The following is a 27,691-nucleotide window of genomic DNA, read 5'->3' as shown; positions in this document are numbered from 1 at the left end:
CTAATATAATTAACTCAAATTAAAATGAGGGGAATATCTAAGATTTCCCTCTGTGAAGAATAATGGGCCTTTTCTGTCTGAGCTATTAGGAGAGAAAAGGAAAGCAGTTTTTTTAAAGATTTTATTATATTTATTTTTAGAGGGAGGGGAAGGGAGGAAGAAAGAAGGAGTGAAACATCAATGTGTGGTTACCTCTCTTGCACCTCCTAACGGGGACCTGGCCCGCAACCCAGGCACGTGCCATGGCTGGGAATCGAACTGGCGACCCTTTGGTTTGCAGGCCAGCAGTCAATTCACTGAACCACAACAGCCAAGGAAGGAAAGCAGTTTTAAGCAAAGCTTCCCCATACTTCACCAACTCAACCACTTAGTACAGCCAAACTGTTGAGTCTCAGGAGGTTGTGATGCAAATGGTCTTCTAAAGTGAGGCCTATACTTTGTAAACAAGCAACCAGGTAAATGAGGTCATAGACATACAACCTATAAAAACATAAGGGAGAACACAAAAATTAATTCATACACCAAATCATAAACCTGTCTGAGTCTGCAAGGCTGTCTTTTGAAAAGATATCCTGTTATAGGCCTTTGCTGGAATGATATTAAACAGTGATCATTTGACAGATTCTTCTTGTCTATAAATCGAACATTTCTGGTGATGCTGTCAGGTGCTGAGGTAACATCTGTATGCAGAAAGCAATTCAGATTCCAAGTGAAAACAAAATTTTGAAGACAGCTGTACTAGAATCCTACATCCACAACTGAACATTATGGTTTTCCTTGAAACATGATTTTTTCCTTACATTCACTCTCATCCTCATCAAAGAGACTGCTAGTTTTTAATTTTTCCTTGTTATTTGTATAAACACAATAACAGCAATTAATCACATAGACTCTTTAAACTTGCTTTGTTGGAACTCACACAAGAAACCTTTATATTGTGTTTTAGTCAGCCCTTCAGGTCACAAAAGCCAAGCCACACAACTACCTTCAGGCTTTGCCTGCAGTACCATATTCCTTAAGTCCTTGGGGTTGTCAATGTGCCTTAGGCTTCCTTCCTTGCAATCTTTCAGGAAAACAACCCTCTTTCCTTACCTGGAAAGACTACCATGAACCACACTGACCAAACAAAGTACCTGACCATTTCTTCAGTGGGCTTTTGTTAGCTTAAAAGTCAATCTCAGTTTCTCAAGTCTTTCTGGTAACAACCAGAGTCCAGACATGCCTCCTTCAGGTATAACATTCCAGTCAAAGTCTTGGTTATTAAAATCACAATTGGAAACTGGTCTTATTAGTTTTATGCAAAGAAACCTATGCCATCACACACTCATTAAGAATGACAAATTCATGAGAAATGAGATAAGGGAGAAAAATACAAAGCAAAAGGGAAAATCCTTGTCCTTCAAATATCCACCAAAATTGCTTCTCCATGCCTTATGCCTTCTATTAGTAACACCATACAATTTCTTTCCAACTTAATGTGAAGTTTTAACAAACTCTTAGAAATCTGAATGTCCTTTCAGAACAGAAACAAAAGTGAAGACAGATTTTCTAAAACACAGGGAATGGGAGGGGACTAGGACTAGCCTTAGAATCTTTTCTCATGCAACCGGTATGCCAACTGGTATCCCAAATGACTTCTACTAGGTCTAAAAAGCCCAAAAGGCAGAGACATTCACCCCAGCCAGAACACCAACCAGCACCATGGCACAAAGCCTCAAATGGCAGAGACATGGTCTCACCCTGACCAGGATGCCAACCACACCATGGCATGAAGCCCCAAATGGCAGGGATATACCCTAACCCCAGCCAATTGTGCCAACCGGCACCATGTCACAAAGCCCCAAATGGCAGAGACCTGCTCTCACTCCAGTCTTTACACCAACTAACACCATGGCACAAAGTCCCAAGTGGCAGAGACAGAGGATTCCTGGTGCACGCAACACAGCCAAGTTCAAACCAAGTCCCCACAGGATAAGAATGAAGGCATAGAATAACTGTACCCAAGGACTAAGGTTTCTTTCTTTTTAAGTTAAAACTTTCACAACCTTCCATATCCTTCACAACCCCTCTGCAACTTTCACAAACCTTCCTAGTCATTCAGAAATAACCATTTTAGTCCTTATCCTTTTAATGATGGAAGGGACCATGCTCTAACTCTGTATCAGACAGCTAAAAGTCCTTAGCTTTGCAAACACATTAACATAACTTCTTGAAACATAGGCTCTTTGGTCCTATTCCTTGCAAAATCCTGGTTGTGGAATAGGGCTTTGAATGGCACCACCCTTTTACCCCCAGCAGAATAAATTTGCTGAGAAAGCTACCATCTGGAAAATGCAAAAAGAAAGAAAGTACATGGCTATGGAAGCTACTGTCCCTTTCCAAAAGAGGAATTTCAAATCATCCTTCAGAAGTGCAGGTCCAGCTTTCCCTTCCAGCATCAACCACAGCAGCAGGGTCTGGGTCCTCAGATGGTGCCCATTTTATCCACTTCTTCCAGGTCTTTAGTAAAACTCGGTCTCCTGACTGGAATGTGTGTAAGGGCTTATCAGATGTATAGATGGACCTGCAATGAGCAAAGTTGTGCAAAATGGTTATAGTTTTGCCCTAAATGTTGGACATATTTCATTTTTGATTCACACTACAAATCCAAAGGGGACATCCCTAAAACAGAGATTTAGGAGGGTCTCCCATAAACTATTTCAAAAGGGGTTAATTTAAGGCCACTTCTGGGTGCTACCCTAATTCAGAGCAAGGCAACATGGAGAGCCTGGTCCCATTTCAAATGTGTTTCCTGGCATATTTTTGCCAGGGTCTTCTTTAATGTGTGATTCATTTTCTCAATCTTTCCCATAGACTGAGGTCTCCAAGATGCCTGTAGTTTCCATTGCATCTGTAGTGCCTATCCAATCTTTTGAAAGATCTCTGAAGGGAATGATGATAGTCCATTGTAACCTTGAATGCTGGGAGGAAGCCCATACCCAGCTCATCTTTGGCCATTTTCCATGAAACTGCTTCCATCTGTATATAACCCCCAGTCAGGTACTGTCAGTGGCTGGTACAAGCAATTATACTGTAGGGCTGAGTCTCCCCTTGAGTCTGGGAGAAGGGTGGCCAGGGTCAAGGTTGCGGTAGTCTGGAAAGCAACAGTTGGGTTTCTAACACAATGGCCTAGTTCGGCACCATAGGATGAACTGCTCTACCTGGGGTTCCATCACCCGCAATGGGTTGATTACCTGTTCATAGATCTCAAGTGGGAAGCATTCACCTCTGGGACCTTCTGGGCAAGCTGGCAGCACTTGGAGCTAGATAGCATGTTTCAGCTGGACTTCTACACATAATTGCTGCTTCTCAGAAGAAAAAGTTACTTGTCCAGCCATGGAATGGGGCAGTCTAGTGTGTAGAAGAAATAATGCATGAATTTTTGATCCCCAAGCTGGCATTCTAGAAGTTGAAGGAACACCTGTCTTTTAAATTGTCCAGTCATTCCAGTAACCATTACTGCATCCGTACCTTTTCTTGGTTAATTTTGTATTTAATACTGGGTATGTAGCTCCCGTATCTAAAAAGAAATCAATTAGCTTGTTTCTCACTGTCAATTGTAACTGGGGCTCCTGTTGAAAAATAATAATAGGTCAGGAGATGTCTAGGGGAGCCCTTTGTCCTCCCCATTCATTATCAGATTCCACTTCCCTTTCTATCATTTCTTAATGAGGGTTTTCATCTTCTTTATTTTCCCTTTTGAGTTTTGAGCATTCCATTCTCCAGTGGCCTTCCTCTTTGCAAAAGGCACATTGATTGACCCCTATTGGGTCTTCCCTCCTTCCTTTCAAGTTCCATTTCTCCTTCTTGTTTCCCCACCTTGTTTCTAAGAACACCGTGGCATGTTCTAACTTCTTGCTTCCTGGGCATTGTAAACTATAAAGGCTATGTTCACCAACTGGGACGAATGCATTCCTAATTCCCTGTCTAAACATTGGAGTTGCCTTCTCATATCCAGGGCACTTTGCCCAATAAAAATCATGTTCACCATCCATTCTTCTGGTGTCTCTGGGTCAGCATCAGTGTGATTTCTATAGGCCTAATAGATCCTTTCTAAAAATGCAGAAGGATCTTCATCTGGTCGTTTTTAAACAGCCAGTATCATATTCAGGGTCTTTTGCTTAGGCATCCAATTCTTAAGCCTTTTCAATATGCATCTTTTGTAATGTTCTAGGAGGTCTAGGTACCCACTATTTCGGTCCCAATTGGGCTCCATCAAGGGAATTGCCCCAGCTGGGCTGGGCGTCCCATTGGGATTTTCTTGGTGGAGGTGTTAAGCCTCATTAGCCTTATTTATAACCAGCCTCCTTTCGTCTGCCATCAGCAGAATGTGAAGGAGAGCCTGTACATCTGCCCAGTTTGTATGATGAGTGACAAAAATGGAGGTGACAAGATCTGCCACTTCTCTAAGGATTCTCCCTACATGAGGGCTTGGGATTCTTCCAATTCAGTAAGTCTGAAGTAGAGAATGCAGTTTGGGCCCAATAGTAGCCAGCAGGCTGGCCTTCCTGAGTTACCCATCTATAGAGCACTGCCTCAAAGGGAACTGTCTGCTCCAGATGGAGGTGCTGCCTGGCCAAATTGAGTGCCCTGATGGGTCTTCGATGGGGAGAGCCTTCCCTCATCACACAGGGGTGGGGCTGTATGGGCCCTCTGGGCTCTCTGGGCCCTATTTCAGGGGTATCTAATAGTGGGAGTAGGGACAGGGGAGATCTTCCTGCTACTAATCCTGCATCCCCTGGGTACAGGGCATTGACAAAACTTATTTCTTCATTTTCCTTTTCTTCCTGCATTCTACTATCAGGAGGGGTTTTGAAGCCACTTCCCTTCTTTGCACCATCAAGCAATTCTCTGTCCCTGGTGAAATGCTATCACGTAACAACATAAATGCCTTGAGCTAATAGATTTCATCCCATTTGTCTAACCATTGGCAATATATTTCCAATTGCATGATGGTACAATAATTTAGGGAATCATGTAGGGGCCATTTCCCCTGCAATCTAAAATGCACGTAGGCCACACAGTATTACAGGAAAGAACCAGTTTCTCCTTAGACATTGGACAATGGCTCTACATACTCCATTCTGCTAAAATTCTACCCAGTGAGCCCCCTTCAGGAGCAATACAGAACAGCCCCTATTGTCTTAGACACACAGGCCAAAAGCTATGACCAAAGGAATGCAGGCAAACTGAGGACATATAAGCGAAGCTTGAACCCACAACTCCATTATTCCAAACAAGTGCTCACAAGCAAGTCTTCTGGCAACTGATCTCACAAACAGGGGCCCCCAAACGATGGCCTCCCAAAACTTGGCCGGTCCTCACCCGGACCCTGGTTCACAGCTCCAAAACTCAGGTGATCCTCGCCCCTTCTAAGAGTCTATCCCCTACCCAAACCTGTTTCCTTTCCACCTACCAGATGTGTTTAAGCAGCCGAAACCTCAAGCGTGTGTGCAGAGAATTTCCCGGAGAGTGGGAACCCCACAGTCCAACTCATGAGGGGGTCAGCCTGCCACAGGCAGCTAGGATCCCACCAGAGTCGCCATTACTATTACTGTTACCCAACATAATGAGGCCCCACTGCCCAACACCCATAGGTAAACTCCAAAGGCAGAGGTTTGGTGAAAAAGGAAAAAGGTCATTTATTCAAAAGCTACACCATTTTGGAAGAATGGCAGGCTTCTGCTTTAGAACCATTCCCTCTAAAACCCCCAAAGAAAAACCCCACCACCCTTTGCCAGATGAGTTCAAGGCTGCACCTGGAATTCTTCTCCCATTGAATATAGCATCCTTTGGGAAACACAGAGGGTAACAGTGTGACCACCCAGGTGGCTTAGCTAGCTTCCAGTCGCAGTCCAGCTTCAGGCACCTTTCTGGAGTCTGCGTGCTCTCGTGTCCTACTTGCTGTGTGCTGCCCTTTCTTCTGCTTGCTGCCCGCTGGCCCACCATCTGTGCCCCATCCCTCAGGCCATTGGCTCTCCGGTGTATCCACAGACCCAGCTGAGTGGGACTGCGCAGCGTGAGTCACCCATGACAGCACTGCTGCCTGCACCTGGAGGGGCCCAGGGCCTGTCTCCTGGCCATACAGCTTCCACTGCCTGCTGGTGTGTGAGCTCTGGCCCCCATGACAGGGACTCCTTCCACCCTCCATTTAAATCTCTGGTCTCAGAATTCCATGCTGTCTGGAAACAAGTAGGAGGGCTTTTTCTCTCTGTCCAAACACTTCACTAGCCCCTGTGCGTGCCCCATGCAGGGTCCTCTTTCTGTTGTGTAACGCGCTGTGCTGCTCAGTTGTGGGGGCAATGCGATGCTGGTGCACTGGTCAGTTTATCGCTTACGTGGTGGTATGGAAATCCATCACGTGCCATGCTGAGGTTTCAGTCCTGCTACCTCTGGCATTTCCTGAGCCCTCTCTTACTTCAGCAAATGCAGGCTCTCACACCCCACCTCAGGATCCCTTCCCTCTCCCCAGCAATCTCTCTAGATCCCCCTCTTATCAGATGGAGCTAGAGTTTGTCATGCTACTCAGAATGGTATTAGTTTAAAACTCATGAATGCTTATTTCTGAAATTTTTCATTTAACATTTTCCAACCATGGGCGACCATGTGTAACTGATCCAGCAGAAAGAAAAACCACAGATAAGGGGATCCTATTGTAGTCAGAAGTGATTCCGTTGCAAATGCAATTTCACTTCTAAACCACAACCATGTCCCAGTTTGCTTCTTCATCTCCCTGAGATCTTGTGGAAGACCTATTTCTCTTTCCTCCCTAGACATCCTTATATATACTCTCCCTTGTGTTACCGTTCTTTGCTTCTGTTTGTCTCATCTTCTGTTCAGGTTTTCATTTGTTTCATCATGTAGCTTCCACTTGGGTTGGCTCTGGTCTGACACTATGCATTCTGGGAATGTATTGTCTAAGAGAATGATCAAGAAGAATGACAACTATAGTGACCTTCTTGCAGGCCTGAGAAGGGCTGACAAGCAAAAGGAAAATTCTTTGGCTACCATTTTAGTCAGAGTCACCCCAACGGAAGCAGCACAGTTCTCACAGGCTTTAAGGGGTGGTACTAATTTGACAAGATAGCTGGGCTTTGACATTGAGACAGGGATGGCGATAGATAACATTTGTTTTTTTTTTCAACAAGTACTAAAAAAGACCCAAGGCCTATATACAAAAATTGTGTGCATTCATCCAATGCCACGCTTCCTCATCCCAATCAGAGAAATGCCAAAGAGGCTGCCTCTTTCCCACACTCTTCTCAAGCTACTTATTTTCTGACTTTTTTCTTTCTAGGATACACTGGATATTCATTTTAACCTGAATCCTCCGGCCTGTGAGGGGTAGAGAGTAGGGTGGGAAGGTATGCAGTGTGATTTTATACCACCGGAGTCCACCACCTCCTGGGGATGGCTTGACCCAGGCAATAATTTTTAGTCTGTTGTTTCCTGGACATGGACCAGGGACTGAGGCCAGTGACAGAAAAGCTAAGATAGCACTGGCTCCCTGGGATATTTGGCAGTGATGAGTTTTCACTGGGGAAAAAAGTGGCTGGCTTATTTCTAACTTCTTTGTCTTTGAAATACTGACAAAACTATAACCTTCATGATTAAAATATCTTGAGGAGAAAGGCTAATTAAATTCCTGAAAGACTGGACTACTGTAATACATTTCAAGAAAGGCAGTATACCTGGGTAGCTGTGTTTCTAAAGTTATAACTTCAGACAAATTATAACTGCAACTTGTACAAATTATATAAAATATAACTTCAACTAAGTATTTTGAGCAGATAAACCTGTTTTCATGACCAGATATAACTCATTTATATTTATAAACATTTGTTTCTGTGAAAACAGCATGCTCCTGCCTTTAAAAACAATCTATCCTTTCAAGTGAGGTAAACATATCCCACAATGCCATTTTTATAGGAAAGCATTCACATGGGGCTTTTAGGGACCACTTTGGGAGAGTCCCTGCGGCTACTTGTAGCTGTACAGAAGGGCTCCTACTCTCTCTGAGCTACCCTCCCCATAGGGAATGGGGAGACTCTAAGAGCTGAGAGGAGAAGGTGTGTGTTGGGTCTGTTAGTATTGAACTTGACGTATACTATAGTCCTTGTAGAAAAAACATCATGAACTATGAAATATACTATCAATTTTATTTTTCAAGTTATAGGTTAAATAGCTTTTTGTGGGTTGCATTGGAAACTTATTTACTGCCTATAATATTGTTTCCCTCAGAAAATTACTTAAAGAGGACTTTTGAGATAAAACCCCATCGTAAGTCAGTCTTGACTATTTTAGCAGATGCTTTCCCCACAGTGGTATAAAAGTGGATTTTAACTCTTCCTACATTACATGGTCATAAGTTCTGAAAGTGTTGCTTGTGATCTTATGAGGTTTAATTTTATATATATTATAAACATGGTTACTTTATTTTGAGAGATTATCATAGTCATTTGTGAATGAAGTTATACAGGATGGGGGTAAAGTAGGTTGGCAGTTGTTAGTATGGAAAATAACACAATAATAAATAATAATACAAGAATAAACCCTGTGTTCTGCATACCAACAACTGTAAACTTACTTTTGTCCCACCCTGTATTTATCATCAGTCATAAGATCCTTTTTTGCAGAAGTCATATGTGAATAAAATGGCAAATAAAAGTGCCATCAAAACATTTAGTCTTGCAGCTAAAATACTACATTTTCACAGTTGTATAATTTTTCAGGCTGACCCTTCCAAGCCACTGGCTACTAGAAACCTCACAATATTCCATGTGACATGGGCAGGAGTTAGATATTAAGAATGTATTATATTACCTTGATACACTCACCCTAGGAGAAACTAGATAAGTGGCTATTTACAAAGAAGGTCCCATGAAAGAAAAATTTTTGAGATAACTGTGGCCAAAAAATTAAGACATGGTGCCAAATAGGACCAGGTCAAAAGAGGTGGTCAAGAGGAAGTCACTTTTCTGAAGGATTTTGAAGCTTTGTGAGTGTCCTCATTCCTCAAAATAATTTGCTTCCATTATATTGAAGCCCATGACCTTTCACCTTTAGGACAAAGGTAATAATCAGTAAACCACAGAAGCAAACCCCCTCTGTTAAATTTTTCCTGTTTCTTTGCTTTTCTTTCAGTTTTATCCAAGTATGAAAACCAGATTACTATTTTCACTGACTACCTAGAAGAATTTCCAGACACAGATGAGCTGGTATGGATCTTGGGGAAACAGCATCTCCTTAAAACAGGTAAGGTTTTAAAAAAACAAAACAGGTAAGGTTTGGTAGCATTTGTCTGTGAGAACCCAAATGAGGTGGGTGCTTGAGGTTAAGGTCTTTTACTTTTTTCCTCTTTGGGTTGGCAGAACATTACTTTGAAAACTGTTAATTCTACTCCTAGGCAGATTTACCTTGCAGCCAAAGGAGTTTAAGCCTTAGGCCCTTCACTTGCACAGACCCCTTCCAAGACCCTAAGAGGTCATTGCAGCAAGTTCACATGGCTATTAAGTGTTTATACAATGTGAAAAATCACGTATTTGTATTCTTTTCCTTAAATGAGAACCCCTGAATTCTCTAAGCCTCAGGTTCCAAAAAAATATTGACCTACTCCTGGTATCACTAACCGGTATCTAGTCTTTGATGATTGGGCTACATGCTTTCAATTCCTCACATGCCCTTTTTTGTCTAGACTCAAAATGCTGCTCCCCGGAGGACTTCTAAACAGCCCATGGCTGTCCAAAACAATATCAGACATTGAGAACTCTTGTAGTTTTAGATATTTTGTTGACTGTAGCTCTGTCTTAATTTATCCTGATTTTGTATAGAACTTACAGCTACTGCAGCTGGACAGATGGAAAGGAGGCTTCAATTTTTCTTTCTTACCTTTACAGTCTCATACATTGGGAAAGACCTTTAAACCTAAAACTGTTACCCTGCACTCTGATAAAGCCTGATCTTAGAGAGAGGCAGCTCTGACTTTCTGTCATCTGAGGAAAGACCCCAGGAGAGAGGGAAGGGCAGGAGGAAGCTGATCAAAAGGCGAGAGAGGAAGTTGGGTATTTTGTAGCTCAGCCTGAGTCTGGCTTCATCATTTTGATAAGCGAATCCTGAACTCTGCAGAATTCTCGAAGCTAGCAATTAGGAGAATCTTTCTATTCAGACTCTTCTGCCTTACATAAGTCACTTGGCTCTTTCTGGAGCTTAACTCCCTACACTAGCACATACAGTGAGGGGCCTGGAGATCATCTTTTCTAGTTCTGCATTCCATGACAACAGAAATCTCTAGGTTGTCAAACATGCCCATATTGAAATGTTAACTTAGGAAATGCCTTTTGAAGTGAAATTACTAAGATGCCCACACAACTTCCCCAGCCTTCCTAGCATATAGGCAAGCTGGGAGGTGTAGGGAATATCAGAGGAAGAAGTCACTAGTCTGAACATTTTGAGAGGATGTATATATAATATTAGCTAACATTTATCACAGGCTTACTGCATACTGTAGCTTCTAAACATTTTCTATGTATTATCTTGTTGAATGCTCACAGATCTATGAAGTAGGTACTATTATTCTCCCCATTTTACAGATGAGGAAAGGGAATCTCAGTGACAAGGCTACACAGCTGGTAAGTAGCAGAGTCAGTGTTCAAACCCGGATGGAGTCTGACTGTAAGACTCTTTCTCTTACCCTTTATACATCTGCTTCCCAAAATGTGCTAGATACTGTGGACATGAAAGGGAAGGAAAATCCAGACAGTTCAATTTTATGATTAGTTCAAAGGAAAGGCAGGAGAGACAATAGAAACTATAGGCTAAAACTGAATTTCCTTTTTTCCTTGTAAAATGCAATGGCTGTAAGTTCTATACAGAATGCAAGCATAGATATGTTGTTGAAACGAGGGAGAGAGAAGACTAAGAAAGATAGAACCACACCGAAGTACTGATGAGAACTTGAAAGCCATATCTGTGGCCATGAAAATAAATTTGTCATAAAATACAAGAAAGCATGCTTTCAAAAAAGATATAAAAACATTTGTGATTTTATACATCCATTTAGGTCACAAACGCCAGTTGCACTAGGTGGTATTGATATACTTCTTACATACTTAATTTGCTTAACTGAGGACATTTCCTTTTTAGTTAAACGTGCACACATGTGCACAAACCTCTCCACACACAGGCCCACACCCAGTTTTAGATAACAGACAATGAATACTAATGACAGATCCAATCAACTGTCCTCACTCAGGCAGGGGTCATTGCCTTGTTAGTGGGTTATCTAGGATGATTGCTTTTCCTAGTCCTGTCTTCTGGCCAGGACGCCAGTGTTAGTATTCACCAGGGCCATGGAGCTCAGTGAAAAAGAGACAGGAGCCATGCAGCATCATTGTACTACTCAATGGCTCCAGTCAAAACGTAAGTAGGAAGAAATGCTGGTTACTTGTTTAAAATGAGATTGGGTTTCCTATGACTTTCCCTAAGCCCATAACAATAGAATTAACTGATTGTTTGAAAATGAGTTTGATGCTGGCTCAGAAATCAAAGGCAAATATTTTTAGATGAGATATAGTGATTTAATTTGAATTTCACATTTAATTACAGAAAAATCTAAGCTGTTGTCTGATATAAGTGCTCGTCTATGGTTTACATACAGAAGGAAATTTTCACCAATTGGTAGGTATATCATTTGTTGTACTATACTTTCTTCCTTGTAGATAGCTTGCCTGAGGTTATCAGTGACTTCACAGAAGGCTCCAAATTAACACATCCCTATGATTAAGAATTTGATTTAGGGGAGTATTTAAGTTTTACACTTTATGCAAAAGTTTCATTGTCAAGGTACTTCATCATGTATGTCTCCAGAATAGTTTTGAGCCCACCTCCAAGTGTTTGGACTCTGGATAGTATTACTCATTTTACTTCTGAGAGTAAGGAAAAAGTCACTTTTAATTTGGGCAATATTTATTAAATTATAATCTATTGCTTTGTGCAGCTACTTGATCATTAGAGACAATTGTACCTGAAGGAAAGAAAAGAATTCTTTTGATTGTTTTTTCCTATGAAAACACCTTGCCACTGGGAGATGAATTATGATAGATTTCCTTGGACCTAATACGAGGCTGTTAGAGTACCAGCTGCTATCTAGAAAAAAGGCAGTTTAATGAGCTAAGTGAACAGGCTCCATCTAGAGAAAATTTGTAAAATGTTTGCAAGTAGGGTGACCTATTCCTAGTATCATGGCCCTGTAGGAAAAGATTACCAAACCCAAATGGTGGAAGCTGTTCTCCTAACAGGAAACCTGTCCGACCAGTTTTGATGCAGTACTGGACCTAGTAATTGGCATCAGATCAACCTTTCTGATAAGTGCCAAAAATGGAGTCCATACAGACATTTTTTTTTTTGCCCTAGACAGGAAGTACCTGAGCTGTAAAACAAACAAAAGAACAATTTTTACTACCCAGTGATTCTACACTGTTAACTTTGTCTGGGTGAAGAGTTTTTTGCAAGTCTTGAAAACATTTACAATTCAGCTATGACAATGCTTTGGCAATAGATGCTCTCTTCTTTATGTGGGCTTCATAGCATCTTTTCCACACTAATCTAGCCAATGATCCCAACATGAGAAAAAGCTAAAGAGCTCCCCTTCCAGCTCACAAATTGGCTCAACCTTCTTCTTGTTGCTATAGCAAATCTCCTTCAATCCGCACAGCAAAAGGAAGGAGGCTGCCACCTTGGCCCGCTTGTCTTATAAGGCTGATGGCCCCCTTTAAAGTTACCATATTTTGCTGTGTATAATGTACTCCCATGTATAATGTGCACCCACGTTTTTGGCCCAAAGTTTCAGGAATAAAATCTTTTATTTTAATTTTTTAATTCCATTATTTATAAATTTGAAACAAACCAGTTATCATAGTCTAGGGTATTATTTTGCATATGGAATTCATTACTACTTTCAGAAATTACACTTTTAATGAACAAGCATAAATAAAAGAATTAAAAATATTTATTTAGATACAGAATTAGAACTATCCATGTATAATGCACATCCTTATTTTCCCTTCAAAATTTGGGCAAAAAGTGCTCATTACACATTGCAAAGTATTCTTTTGTGACCATGCTTATAGCATACTTTTTTACTTCCATATTGGGAAAGAGAAGCGATGAAATCAGAATGTCTCTTCTGCTATCCAAGTTATCTGATTTCATTGGTGCCATGAAAAAGAATATTGAGCTCACCCTGGCCACGTATGCGGGATCTTCGATATATCAAGTGTTCTTAAAATGGAACCCTTTGTCTTATTTCATTTATAACTAGTTTTGTGCCTTTTAAAGATGTAGTACATTTCTAATTTATTAATAGTATTCTTAATTGTGACTTTACTCATAATACCAAGTATTTGCATTATCCTGAGCGGGTTGTAGAACACTTCCACAGGTTCTCATTTAATTCTTACAATACCCAGTGAAGCAGGATATATGCTATTATCCTCAGTCTATAGGTGAGATTTACATTACATAATTAGAGAGTGATCTTCTGATGCCTAGTTTAAGACTCTTTCCTCTATTTTACATTGTCCTTCTTACTGTTCAGATCCTTATAATGTACATTTAGAACAGTCAACAGCCTTCCAGATCTCTTTGACCATTTTGATGATTGCCTTTCGTAGCATTTATTTGTTACCTAAGGTAATACCGGTTTCCCTGAATCTAATGAACAAAATAAACTGACAAACAAGATATAAACAGAAGCATGGATACATGGAATAGAGTAACAGCTGTCAGGGGGGATGGGGATTGAGGGCTGGATGAAAGAAGTTAAAAGAATTAAGCAAAACACACACACACACACACACACACACACACAGAGACATATAACATATAGACACAGACAACAGGTGTTGATACCCAGAGGGAAAGGGGACTAGGGGTAGGAAGAGGTAGGCAAAGGGGGAGAAAATGGGCACGAAAGAAACTTTGCTTAGGGCGATGGGTGCATGATACAGTGTGCAGATGGTGTTTTGTTAAGTTGTATACTTGAAACCTGTATGCTTTTGTAAACCAATGTCATCCCAATAAATTCATTTTTAAAAAAGACTGGTTTCCCTGAGAGGTGAGCTGAGCAAAGCCAGGTTTTATCAGCCAGGTTGTGATGCGATGTGGACTAAGTGTCAGCAGTCACACATGGCAGTCGTCTACCCAAATTGCATGCATACCAAGAAGTCTTTAAGTAGAAAACAGAAGGGGTAGATTTTGTTCATTCGTTTTTGTTTTTGACCATAAAACCCATTTTGGTTAACTCAGCTTTAACTTTGCAAATTCCACTCTATAACAAACCCTGTTTGATATCTGGCTATATCTCTTGCCTCTCTTTTTATGGTATGTGTGTCTGTCTGCCTTGTATGATTCGCAGATGTGCTGGTTGTTTGGGGAAAGGGCAATTTCAAGAATTCATGTTCATTGCCATCCATTTTGCCGTCAGGGGGAACAGGCCCTTCCTCAGATGCTGGCTGGGGATGTATGCTACGCTGTGGACAGATGATGCTGGCTCAGGCTCTTATCTGCAGACACTTGGGAAGGGGTGAGTTAAATTTGTTTTCTATACTGCCTCAGAGACCTCTTCAGTAGCACTTACTGCCAGTGGTTTCACATTGTTAGTGAACTTGAGGAATGCTCACCAACAGAGCTGCAGTTCCTAAAGTGCTCCATGTATGCTCAAGTGGTATGGTTGACAAGTTAACAAAGTCTCCCATGAGAAGGAAACAGGTGACACTTCCTTGTGATTCACCAAGCCAGAGAATTATTTTCCTGGGACAGAATTGAACATTGAGGCAGGTGTGTCATTTAGTTTCCATCTTTGCTATTGTTTGACTGAGTTCTTAAGCAGGTCAGATAACAAAGGGAGCAGGAGGAAAGGTGTGGTGGTAAGTCTGTTTCTTGACCTCATTTAAAATATGTGCCTGCCAAAGGATGTAAATGACATAAAGGAAGTGCCTGATGAGGGAGATAGTGCTATTTTGGTTTTGGTTCACTGAAGATGTCCATTTGATTATTAAGGGGTCCTTAAATTGCTTCCTCAAAAGGGCACTTCATTAAGAATGTTTCACTAATCATTTTTGGAACTCTTAACTCTTGCTTTCTTTTTTAATTTTATTAAAAACAAGTTTTTTATTGTTCAAATACATTTGTCTCCATTTCCCCGCCACCTCCTGTGTGCTTCCCTGTGGATATCTGTAGGCTGACTCTGACTGGATGCCAGTTTAGGCAATTGGGTGAAAGTCCAGTTCAACTTGAGGAGGAGGGAGTGAAATGAGACTTTGAATGAGATTGGGCTGCTGAACTCATTGAGATTCAGAAGGATGGAAACATTATTCCTTTTTCCCACTGCACAACCTCACACACCATGCTGCCGTTATCACAGAAAATTGGGGAGGATCTGGGGAGGTTTGCGGGCCTAATGCTTTTTTTTAAGGGTATAGGATATCCTGTGCCTGCTCTCTGTTTAGCAGATGAAGAAACTAAGACTTAGGAAGTAAGGGGACTTGCCTACAGTCAAACAGCAAGAACGCATAGGTTTGGAAATACAATGCAGATCTTCTGACTCCTTGTCCAGAGAGTTCTCTATGGTACACATACTTCCTGGAGCCAATTCATTCTTACTATTTAACCTTTTCTCATTTATAAGACACTTCAAGATGATTCTTCTGCAAGTGAACTTTGTGAAAAGCAAACTGGAAGAAAGAACCCAGTCAGCAGTTTCAATTGTTTTAATGTAAAAACAAGTAGCAAGAAGAATTTGGGAATAGGCCTTGTAACAAAGATAAATTAGAAGATGTAATTTTGTAAAGTATTTTGGAGTATGTCCTATTTGATTATTGAGGCGAGGTGTTCACTTGTCACCGTCATCAGAAACTTTTTAGTGGTACTTAGCAGCCAGTTAATCAAGATTTGCCCAGACTTGGGCAATTTGGTAGCTGATGAAAAACAGCTGAATACAGTTTGCCCTCTGAAGTTGGTGCTGAATATAAAGTGCAAAACTCTGGTTTCAGAAACACTAGAAGCAAATAGAATGGAAAACTCTGGAGACAATGGCCTTTGGCTTTGGAGACTATTTCAGTTGTGAATTCAAAGTCTCTCTAATACCTCAGGAGAGAAATTTGCATCTTGGAAGCAAACTAAGACGCAGAATTCTGTCCCATTAGACAGAGTTCCTAGAGCTGAAGGAATGGGAGAAGTGCATCCTGTCCACAGTGGTGATTTTGGCAAGCTTTTGCAGTGGTCCATCAGTAGCAATAAGTAGCCTTTGTAGGATTTTGGGGATGGTGTCTAAGACATGAGCAGGATTCCTATAGATATGATTATTTTGGTTTTGGTCATAAGAAAACCTTGAATGATGATAGCAAAGGTATTTGTTTTTCCAGAGTTCAGTGTGGACTTTTTAAAGGTTGTGTAAAATGGCATGCCATTTTTTTAAAGCTTCCTGCACTGTGAATTGTATATATTCCTCTGCGAAATGTTGTGTGTCAGAATAACACTTCCCCCCATGAGACTCTATTGGCAATGCTGCCAAAATACAAGGACAAAGCTGTTGCTGTTTGTGTGGAGAATAGACACTGGTGTCTCGGTGATATACAGATATATTGCTGGGTTTAGTACGACTGCCTGAGCACTGAGTAGCTGACCAGAAGGGCCTTTGTGAGACTGTTTTCATATATTTATCCAGCTCAAGCCCTGGGGCTAAGTCCATTCCTTGGTCAAGTTCTTGTTCTGCTTTTACTTTATACCCTATCAAGTATCTGAAAGTGATCAGTTTCCAGATGTCTTTGTCAGCAAAATTAAACTTACTTAGGAATGTTCTAAGTTGATCATTCCTGGCTTTCAGGTATAGGTTTTTTATTGTCCTTCTAACCTGGTAGTTATAATGAGTTCAGAGAAGTAATAAGCAATTATAAAAATGACTTAACTCATCTTTTTTCCCTAAAAGACTGGAACTGGGAGAAACAAAAAGAACAACCCAAAGAATACCAGCGGATCTTACAGTGCTTCTTAGATAGAAAAGACTGTTGCTATTCTATCCATCAAATGGGTAAGGTCACATCAGTGGTTTAAAGACAATACTTGTACCTGTTCCTCTAATCCCTGCCTTGTATGTGGCTCCACTAAGCTGTCCATCTGTTTAGTTACTTATGCAAAAAATTAGGATTTTGTGGCATGCTGGAAGTCATTTTGCTAACTTGTTTATTTTTTTCCACTTAAAAACAGCACAAATGGGTGTAGGAGAAGGGAAGTCAATTGGTGAATGGTTCGGACCAAATACAGTTGCACAGGTATTAAAGTAAGTAAAAGAGTCTGGCATTCACTTTATTATACTGTCTCTTATGCCTCCCTCCTCTTCCAAGTCAATGTTCCATTAATCTAATTACTCTTGCCATCCCACAAAGCCACCAAACATCTTTACCATTTTGCTCAGACAGTTCTTTGAAATGTGTAACTGGGCACATCTGTCTTGGTACATCAGAGTTATAGTCGTTAGTACAAGTATATGTGGCAGCACATCAGGACTAATTCAGTATTCCACACACACCCTGCAGATTGGTGGTGGGAGCCACCAGCATGAGGGTCACTTAGTACTCATACTAATTGGGGGAGGCTGAGCCAGCTTAGATAAGACATGGACTCCCACTCTGCATAGTATTTAAAACCCACTCATTCATTTATGTATTCACTCAACATTTACTGGGTGCCTTTACTGTGCTTGCTCAGTGTACGTAAATGAACTAGACAGAGTCCCTGCCTCAAGGAACTCATGACTTGTTGGAAAAGACAAATCCCAAGCAAATCTCAGAATCAGTCTGTCATCTCTTAGCAGACTTCAGGCACTGAAGTATTATATTGGGTTGGCCAAGAAAGTTCACTTGGTTTTTCATGTAAGATGGCTCTAGCAACACTTAACTGTCTTTAACTTCATTCAAAACAATTTTGTTAGATTGTATTGTGACAGCTGTCATATCAGCATGCATTAAAAGACTTATCAAAATTCATGAACTTTTGTGTAGCCATTTTAATATTGAAGATGGGTGAAAATATGCAACATTTTTGGTAAGTTATGCTTTATTATTTCAAGAAAGGTAAAAATGCAACTAAAATGCAAAAAAAAAATTGTGCAGTGTAGTATGGAGAATGTGCTGTGACTGATCGAACAAGTCAAAAGTGGTTTGTGATGTTTCATGATGGAGACTTCTCGCTGGATGATGCTCCACGTCAGGTGGACCAGTTGAAGTTGATAGCTATCAAATCAAGACATTAATTGAGAAAAATCAATGTTCTACCATGTGGGAGACAGCTGAGATACTCAAAATATCCAAATCAATGAAGTTATTGGTGAAAATGAAAAATGTGTCTTTTACTTTATAGAAAAAAACATACGGACTTTTTGGCCAACACAGTACTTTTGCACTTGTCCTGTTAAATCCCAGAATTCACCTCCCACAGCAAGAGGCAAGGTGGAGAGGGCAGTATCAGTGTTTTGTAAGTGAATGAGGTGAGAGGCATCAGGACCTATACCTGCAGGCCATCTTACCTGTTGTCACTCTGGTTCCTCACAACATATCACCAAATGAAAACTCTGTGAGAGCAGAGCTTGTATTTGTCTTGTTCACTGCTGGAAGACTAGTACACAAAACTGCCTGGCACACATAAGTGTTCACTAAATATTTGATACACAGATGAAAATGGCAGCCAGAATCAGGGAATGGATTTAGGCATCAGAAGACTAAAATCACTGGGCCTTCTTTGGTATAGTGTGCTTCAATCCTGGGTTCTCTGGAGCACAACAGTGGGACCTGCTCCATGCAAAGTACGGATGGGGTGCTGATTCAATTATTAGTCAATATTCAAAGAACTAGAATGTTTGTGAATGTTCTTGTGAGGGGAGTAGTGTGCATTCCTGGGGACCCAAATGAAACCTGTATCTCGGCTTTACTCTTTGCTCACAGTGTAGTCTGTCTGAAACCACTTTTACCTTAGTCTATAGTGCCTTTGGGGGCATTGTCAACTGCTGAGTGAGGATTTGGTGGTATTTCAGGAACCACTGTGTGTGCCTAGCATAGAAAGTGTAGATTAGAATGGTTGTGCCGAGCCCAAAACCCAGCTTAAAATGGGTGGTTTTTAAATATTCCTCAGATTTTGCTTCTTTCTTCTAAATTTTGAGGTTCCCAACAAAAAAAAAATCTAATGGAACCATACATTTTTAAAATAATTAAAGTGGGTTCTGATTTGATTGTTATTATTAACAGCAGTATGTACTATCATTATTATTTTGGGGAAAGATAGTACATTAAAATGAATAAAATAAGAGTCAAATAGTAATGAACCTCTTCCTGGGAGCCACTTTGGTTTGGGAGAGAATTTTTTTTCTTTTGTCCAGTGAGACTGGACTTTACCCAGGAATCCCAGAGTAGCTAAGTTAAATGTGTTTTCTTTCAAAATGGCAAAAAGAGAAGAAGATAAAGGAGAAATAATCATGGTACTTTGTTCAGACCTCAGATAAGCTCTAAAAGGGGTTTTCTTTCTAATCTCTTAGGTCATGCAGCTCAGCATGTTCTCTCTCTTCACCTGCGCACACAAGGCCATCTGCAGCTCAGGTGTCCTTGAGTGTTCTCACAGCATGTGGGAGGGACATGAAAGATCATGTGTGTGTGTGTGTGTGTGTGTGTGTGTGTGTGTGTGTGTTTGTGTGTATTTTCCCCTGGAGCTTATTCTCTATATTATCTATGCTTCCAAACAAATATATATATTTTAATGAGTTTCCATTTATTGAAAAAAAGCAGTAAATCAGAATATCTTTTATTTAAGGAAGGAAAACAAAATGTTTGGTAACTTTTCTGTTTCACCCAAGAAAAGTAGCCTCATCTTGTGAGATATACTTTTCCATTTTGTAAAGCAAGGTCTCCTTTTCAAGGTTCAGACACTGTGACTTTGTGGCATTCTCAAGGTCCCTGAACATGAAATGTTCCAGTGCTTATTCAAAGGAGCTGGAGCTAACCTTAACCTCAGCCTCTCTGAGGCTCAGTGTCCGGTGACTTCAGGAACATTGGGCATGGATTATATTGCTTCCTGCTGGTACTTCCAGCTTCCCCAATTGTGACTTCATTGTGTGTTGCTTTACAGAAAACTTGCTTTATTTGATGAATGGAATTCCTTGGCTGTTTATGTTTCAATGGATAACACAGTGGTCATTGAAGATATCAGTGAGTCCCTAGTCTGTTTAACTTTCTGGGTGGTGGGTGATGAGGTCCTTCCTCACCATTCAGAAATTGGGGGTGAGAGATAGATGGTAGATAGATAGGTGATAGATGATTGATGAAAAGATAATATAGATAGATAGATAGATAGACAAATAGATAATAGGTAAACAGACAGACAGACACACGATACACACACATGCACCCTGACTCTCTGGCCTACTCCGCCAGGTCAAGGAAGCTTTTGGGAGCACAGGACTCTGGTAAATAATCATCCCCTGTACCCCTTTTTTCTCTTTCCTTTCAACTCTCTGAAAGGGAGAAAACAATTAGAGGATCTTTGCTCCTCCTTAGTGCAGTACCAGATCTTTTCCCTGCAGGATACCCAAAGTGTGGATAATCAATTAAACCACGAACAGGTCTTCTGTGGAGGCTGCCCCTAGTCCAGCCTTGTGCTCCCCACCATGAGGTTAGAGAAACTAAAAGACACAATCCACGTCCCAAAGGCCCTTGCAGACTAGTTGAGAAATGAGATTCTTTCAATGAGCCCATAATATCTGACAGGAGGTAAGGGAGTGCTCAACTGTAAGAAGGAAAAGAAGGTCTGGAAGAATGGCCTGGACTTCCTGTGGGAGGTGGGATGAGGTGGGTCCTACTGGGAGAGTAGAAGGTCTTCCAGGCAGGGGGGTATTATGTGAAGTGTCCCTTAGTTTTGCCCTTGGCATACCTCCTAGGGCTGGGTACCCCTAATTTACCCAGCTCTCTTGTCTTCTGTTTCTAGAAAAAATGTGTTGCGTCCTTCCCTTGAGTGCTGACATACCCAGTGAGAGCCCCCACGACCCTCTGAATGCTCCAAACCACAATAAGGCCACCTCTGCTTGCTGCCCAAACTGGAAGCCCCTGCTGCTCATTGTGCCCCTCCGCCTGGGCATAAACCAAATCAATCCTGTCTATGTTGATGCATTCAAAGTAAGTCACTCCCTTTTCCGAGCCCATTGTTGCCTGCCCATCACATCGCCATGTGAGCACAGAGATCCGTGAGCAGCAGTCCACAAGTGAATTGAGAATCTTGCATTATCTTTCCCTCTAGGAGTGTTTTAAGATGCCACAGTCTTTAGGGGCATTAGGAGGAAAACCAAATAACGCCTATTATTTCATAGGATTCTTAGGTAAGAAAAGAGCAATCGCAAGTAAGTCAATGTGGGCTAGGGGAGGGCGGGCAGAAGGTGTGCATGGGAGACCTGGCAATTCCAGTTAGGGGGCCCTCGTCCAACTCAGAGATGTGGTCTCTGGTCAGTTGCGTCTGTCTCTGGTCTAATCTGTGGAGAGTAACACTTCGGTGTGCCTGATATAGAGCAGGTCCCCCATGAATGGCTTCATTCCTTGTCTCTTGATAAGAGGGCTCCACACCGCTTTCCCACAGGAGTGCCCCCTGGTCACAGCATTGCTTCCGCCTACCTCTCTCCTTCCTGTGGGGCCCAGGGTGGCAGGGTGTCACTCACCTGGCCTTGTTGATCTCTGCCTTACTAGGGCTCTGGCATTTAGGCTTGGGGTTGTCTTCTGGTTTCCCGGGTCCACGTAGCTGGGCCCGCTAACTCATTGTTCAGAACCAAGACTGGGTGAAAATAAGAGGAGGCAAAAATAGTTATCCCTTTTCTGATAATGGGGGCTAAGCCTTAAAACCACTAACATCCTAATATGGATCCTAACAAGCATCCCAGCATTCCCTGCAAAGATTGATACCTCTGGAAACCCAACCACCTTATTCACTAGCTGCGACCAGAGATACTTAAGGCCCTTGGCACGCAAGTTGAGCTAGTCCAGTGGTTCTCAAACTTTATGCACAAGAATCATCTTGAGAGCTTTTTAAAATGCAGGTTTGGTAGGTCTGGGACAGGCCCTAAGATTCTAGATTTTTAACAAGGTAGTGCCGATGCTGCTGGTATACCCACCACACTTTGAGTGGCAAGGGCATAGACCCCTGGTTAGTGCTGAAGAGCCCCAGGAAGGGAGTGGTGTGGCTAGGGAAGTTTGGTACAGGACACCTCTTGCAGGAGTGGAGTGGCCTAAAACTGGACCTCGAAGGAGACTGCAAGATACAGCCTTAAATTGGCCGGGGAGAGCCAGAGCAGGTATGGGGAATGACATAAGGGATGTGCAGAGGACAGGGTGAGGTGGGCCTGGTCACCCTCCACCATCTCCTCCTTGGAGATTCAGGGAGATTAGGTAAAGTGAAAACAAACATACCTGGCCTTGTATGCCAGCCTCCCACTTGCTAGCAATGTGACTATTGGAAGAGTATCAGCTCTTTCAGTCTCAGGTTATTCTTATGGAAAATAGGGCTAACACCTCACTCACCTTGTTGTCACTCAGGAGAGCACTCAGTAAAGAACTAGGACTGTACTGCACACGCAATAAAAGGTGACTTCACCCTGCCTGACCTCAACACCTCTTTCTTTTTGTCTGTCTTTCTCTCTTTAAGGCTGGTATTTCTACACACATTCCTCAGCTCTCTGTAGTGCTGCCATCTATTGGTCAAGCCTAAAAACTACAACTTGATGGAAAATTGGAAGGTTTTTAAGTGCAAATGCTTAGTTATATACATTTCAATGTCCTCTGTCTCTAAGCTTTTGGGTTCCTGTCAAATAAATGTTGCAAAAATTTATTTCTTATTATTTGTGCTTGAGGACAAAGTTGAAACAGATTGGAAAATAACTTTGGAGGGATCTCAGTAAGTAGTTTATGTGACTCCTAGGCTCCCTAGCTGCCCTTATCCCAAGTTACCCAGACAGAATCCACCAAGTCCACGAAGTTCTTCGGTTTCCTAGGCCACCGGGTTGTTGTGACTTCATGAAGTTTGACTATTCATGAGAGGTGTGGGCAATCCTCAGTTTCAGAGACAGAGGTTTACTACCTTCCAAAAATCCTTTGTTTAATCTTCACTTGAGGCTCCAAAGTGCCCTTGATTCCTGTTTTTTGACTCACCCCCTTAGTGTATTAGGTTTGGGGGTCTGTATTTGTAGAATGTCCAAAGAGAGGGAATGAGTGAGCACTGCCATTTTCTGAACGGCTGTCTTGTGCCAGTGACTCTGCAAAGTGTTCTCTGTCTCTCTTTAGATAGATGATAGGTAGGTAGGTAGGTAGATAGATAGATATAGATATATAGTTATACATAGATATAAAGAGTTATACATAGATGCATAGATATAGGTAGATACGTAGATATATATATAGAGAGAGAGAGATATATAGGGATAGATAGACAATTATATATAGATATATAGATACAAATATATATACACGTATACATACAGATAGATAGATGCATATAGTTAGCAAAACATCCCTTTGAGGTAGAGATTGTTGAAACACCTGAGATTACACCTGTTGAATCTAAGATTAAAAGGGACTATTTTCTTAAGATCACCCAGCTAGAAACTAGCAAAGCCAGGATTCCACCCCAGTTTGGTCATACCTATCTACCATACCACATTGCTTCCCTCATGCCCTCTTGTCTGGTGGGAAACTGGGAAAAGCTCTTGCTGTGAGAGACTTTGACCAAGGTGAGACTCTGACTACCAGATTTTTCCTGCATAAGAGGAGATGTTTGTCTCCTGTGCTGCAGGATGGGTAGCCACCAGGAGATCTGTAGCATGACCTGTGTGTCTGCAGTTGGTTGACCAACCGGCCTTTACTCTTCAGGCCTCATTAGAGACCTGGGTTTAGTTCCCACATCATTTCTAGAACTTTTTAAATTTTCTACTAGAACTCTTCTAAGCACTCTCAGAAACAAGGCAGCCCACAAGGCTCCACTACACACACACACACACACACACACACACACACACACACACACACACAAAAGGGCCAGAGGCAGAGTGGATGATGCTATTATTCCCAGCACCTTAACTTGAAACACACTGGCAGAATGGTTGGTTATAACCCTGTTTTGGATTTGTATTTTCTTGTGCACAACTTCCTTCTCCTCTTACCTTTCTATGGTCTCAGATAGACTTCCCTCTAAACATCCTAGTTGTTTCTAACTTATCTTATCCACTTACGATCTAGGGGAACATGTACCTTGACTTTCATAAAGTGAGTCATATAGCAGCATTAATTTACATATACTCTCCAACATTACTTTGTAGGGGAATACTTTTGAGTCTAAGCAAGATACTTCTATGAATTCCTTGTATTTGTATTGTGTTTTAACATTCCACAGAGGTGAATTCTTCTCATAATACCCTGTGAAGTAACTGGAACAGGCCCAGTAACCCTAGTTTAAAAACAGGAAAATTAAGACAGACTGATTTGAAAGGCTTGTTCTAGGTCTGTGATAGAGACAAGTTAAGTTTTCATCAGGCATCAGAAACACATTCTTTTCCAGCAAAAGCACTTAGGTGTACCCAACACACTCCTGGATGCCATTCCAGGGAAGGTCTTTAGTGTATCCCTTCCTACCTCATCCTTCTGCTGCAGGAAGTTTTCTTCTCTTTTTTTTTTTCTGCCTAACTAAGTCTAAACCACAGAAGTCAAGATGGTCTTCAAGTCTGGACAGTGAGATTAGGATGCTCCCTTGGGTACTTTTGCCTACTCAGCATGCTGTTGATGCGCATTAGAGGGAGTCTCAGCCCTTTGAATATCAGATAAAAGTCAGAATCTTATTATCCTAAAGCCCTCCCAGGTCATTATTTGGCTAGGCTTTTTCAATTTAATAAAGCATGACTTTTCTCTCACTTATAAATATCCAGCATCCCAAAGTGAGTTTTCCCAGCAAGGTGTATCTGTACCAATGTTAATGTTACCAAAGCAGTGCTTTCTAACAGGGATTAGAAATCCCTGAGCTACCTGGCCAGGGCTCCTCCTGACCAGTTCTAACTTGCTAACAGTGACTAGCTTGCTAGGTAATCTGTACCAGAAGTCAGCTCCCTGATATTTAATCCATAGCAGGTCAGCATCCCCATTTCCTTTGGAGGCCAAGGTCTTTCTCCTTACCAGATGTGCTCTCTGACCATAAGTCTGAAAACCAATGGTCTGGAACAAGATGCTTTCCAATGTTGAAAGAGGTGGGAAGCCCCCTAATGGCACCTGAACTCACAGCCTGGTGATTCTACCTACCACCTCTTTGCTGCTGCTCACAGAACCTGCCATGTCATCTGTGATCTTTCATCCCCACCTTTTCTCAAACCTGTTGCTTTCCATTTTTGGACTGGGACTTTGAGGAGATGTGAATGCTAGGACAAGTATTATCATTGAATGAATAGATTTTGGTGTAGGTGGCTTCCTTAGGCATGCTCACCTTACTTCAGGCTTTCTGTCATCTCATTTTCATTGTCACCAAGGGAGGGGTTAGGAAGACCAGAGTACCCCCTCCCAAGGACAGCAGTGGGGCCAGAGCCAGTGGTTCTTTGAAGGTTAAGCATGCCTTATTCCAACAGGTGATGAGCTCATTTTCCTGGACCCTCACACAACCCAGACCTTTGTTGACACTGAAGAGAATGGAACGGTTGATGACCAGACTTTCCACTGTCTGCAGTCGCCACAGCGAATGAGCATTCTGAACTTGGATCCCTCTGTGGCGTTGGTGGGTATCTGAAGGTTGGGTGGGCCAAGAGATACACTGCCACCCTATTACAGATTGGTTCCCTGGGGGTTATCCAGGTAGCTAGGTAGAACGTCAAGGGTATATCACTTACCATCCCCATGAGAGGTAGCATAGAGTAGTATGGAATGAATGGACCCTGAAGCCGAATTACTCAAGTTGGAATTCAGGCCCTGCCACTTACTAGCTATGGACTTAGGAAGAGTCCGTTTACCTTTCTGAGCCTTAGTCTTCTCATCCCTCAATGAATAAAACAGAAATTTCTTCCTTGTGTGAGGTATGCTGTGCATAAAGCACTTAACACAGTGCCTGGCACGGTGTATACATTATTTACCCCCCCCCCCATTTATTGAAAATATTGGAATGACACTGGTTAACAAAATTATACACATTTCAGGTGCACAATTCCACAACACATCATCTGTACACTGTATCGTGTGTTCACCACACCCTAAATCAAGTCTCTGTCCATCACCATTTATCCTGCCTATAGCCTCTTCTACTTTCCCCCACATCCCCTCCCCTCAGCAATCACCATACTGTTATCTGCATCCATGAATTTTTTCCCTTTTTTTCTTTTTGTTTAATCCCTACACCCCCACTCAGCCCCTCAACCTCCTGAAAGCTATCAACCTTTTCTCTGTGTATGAATCTGTCTCTCTTTTGCCTGTTAGTTCATTTTGTTCATTAAATTACACATGTAAGTGAAATTATATGGTTGTAAACATTCTATAAATGTTATGTGTTATCAGCGTTACCATCTTTCTCCCTTTTCCATCTCACCCTCTAATTATTACCACACAGGCAAAGGGAATAATTTGGGACATTGCTAAGGAGGGAGAAGAGGGCACGGCCCCCTGGGTAGACAGTGCCCATTTGTCTAGCACAGAATCCAGAAAGTTGCAGGGTTCCCCCTCCCCAGAAGTATGAATGCTGTTTACATACATTGATGGGGCAGCTGCCTGTGAAGTAGCCAGTAGTTCTGAGACATGTCTCTGTCCTTTCTTCCAGTTCAACCCAATTGTCAGGGCACCAGTGTCCAAAGAGTCCTCCTCTTATTTTGGACCATTCTTTCAATACTATACAATAGCTCTGAGGATGTAGAAGGAGGGTGATGCTTCTCTTCATTCTAAGAAAATTTTCTTAAGGTCAAAGCCACCTTATTAAGTATTGCCTGTAGCTGAAAGTACTATTTGGCTTTTGTTTACTGGTTTACTATTCTATATAGATGTGTATATTTGTGAATTGAATGTAATGGAATTAACCCCACACTTTGGAGATTGGGCTTTAAGTTACTATAGTTTACAGTATGAGGGAAGAGGGATAGGAAGGAAAAAGGGACAGGGTCAGAATAAGAGAGAGAAGCAGAGACACAGGAGAAACCGAGGAAGAAGGGGATGGAGAGACAGAAGGAGAGGAAGAGACAGAAGGAGAGATGGGAGGGGAAGAATGGGATGGGGAGAATGAATAAGCAAATGCTTGTGCCCAATTGTGACAACGATCTGGGAGAGAAATAACCCCGGCCATTCTTCCTCCTAATTGTTGGGAAATCACATCCAAGGAGAGTGGCCCACATCCTACATGTAACTCGGCCACTGACTCCATCTTAGAGTACAGGGGGACCTTCACTGGTGACCCTCACCAGTTCTTTAAAATTTTTTTTATTTGTTGAATTTTTTAAAGAGAGAGAAACATCAATTTGTTGTTCTACTTATTTATGCATTCATTGGTTTATCCTTGTATGTGCCCTGACTGGGGATTGAACCCACAAGCTTGGCTTATTGGGATGACACTCTAACCAACTGAG

At 41.7% G+C, this 27,691-nt stretch overlaps 1 protein-coding gene across 2 annotated transcripts in view; it reads left to right on the top strand.

Annotated features, from left to right (window-relative positions):
• ATG4A (autophagy related 4A cysteine peptidase) overlaps positions 1-27,691 on the top strand; it is a 63,164-nt gene that overhangs the window by 32,567 nt on the left and 2,906 nt on the right. For both annotated transcript variants that reach the window (XM_054580375.1, XM_054580376.1), the window contains exons 2-10: positions 9,184-9,294; positions 11,644-11,715; positions 14,522-14,620; positions 17,024-17,125; positions 17,302-17,374; positions 20,209-20,288; positions 21,064-21,251; positions 21,373-21,451; positions 25,721-25,866. In XM_054580375.1, coding sequence (XP_054436350.1) covers positions 9,184-9,294; positions 11,644-11,715; positions 14,522-14,620; positions 17,024-17,125; positions 17,302-17,374; positions 20,209-20,288; positions 21,064-21,251; positions 21,373-21,451; positions 25,721-25,866 — 950 coding nt within the window. The remainder of the gene's footprint in view (positions 1-9,183; positions 9,295-11,643; positions 11,716-14,521; positions 14,621-17,023; positions 17,126-17,301; positions 17,375-20,208; positions 20,289-21,063; positions 21,252-21,372; positions 21,452-25,720; positions 25,867-27,691) is intronic.

This window comes from Pteronotus mesoamericanus, unplaced genomic scaffold (genome assembly GCF_021234165.1).
Source record: "Pteronotus mesoamericanus isolate MK-2021 breed Mesoamerican mustached bat unplaced genomic scaffold, CSHL_Meso_final contig_58, whole genome shotgun sequence".
NCBI classification, from domain to species: domain Eukaryota; kingdom Metazoa; phylum Chordata; class Mammalia; order Chiroptera; family Mormoopidae; genus Pteronotus; species Pteronotus mesoamericanus.
Note: the sequence above shows the minus strand (reverse complement) of the source record. Positions and strands in the feature narration are given on the sequence as shown.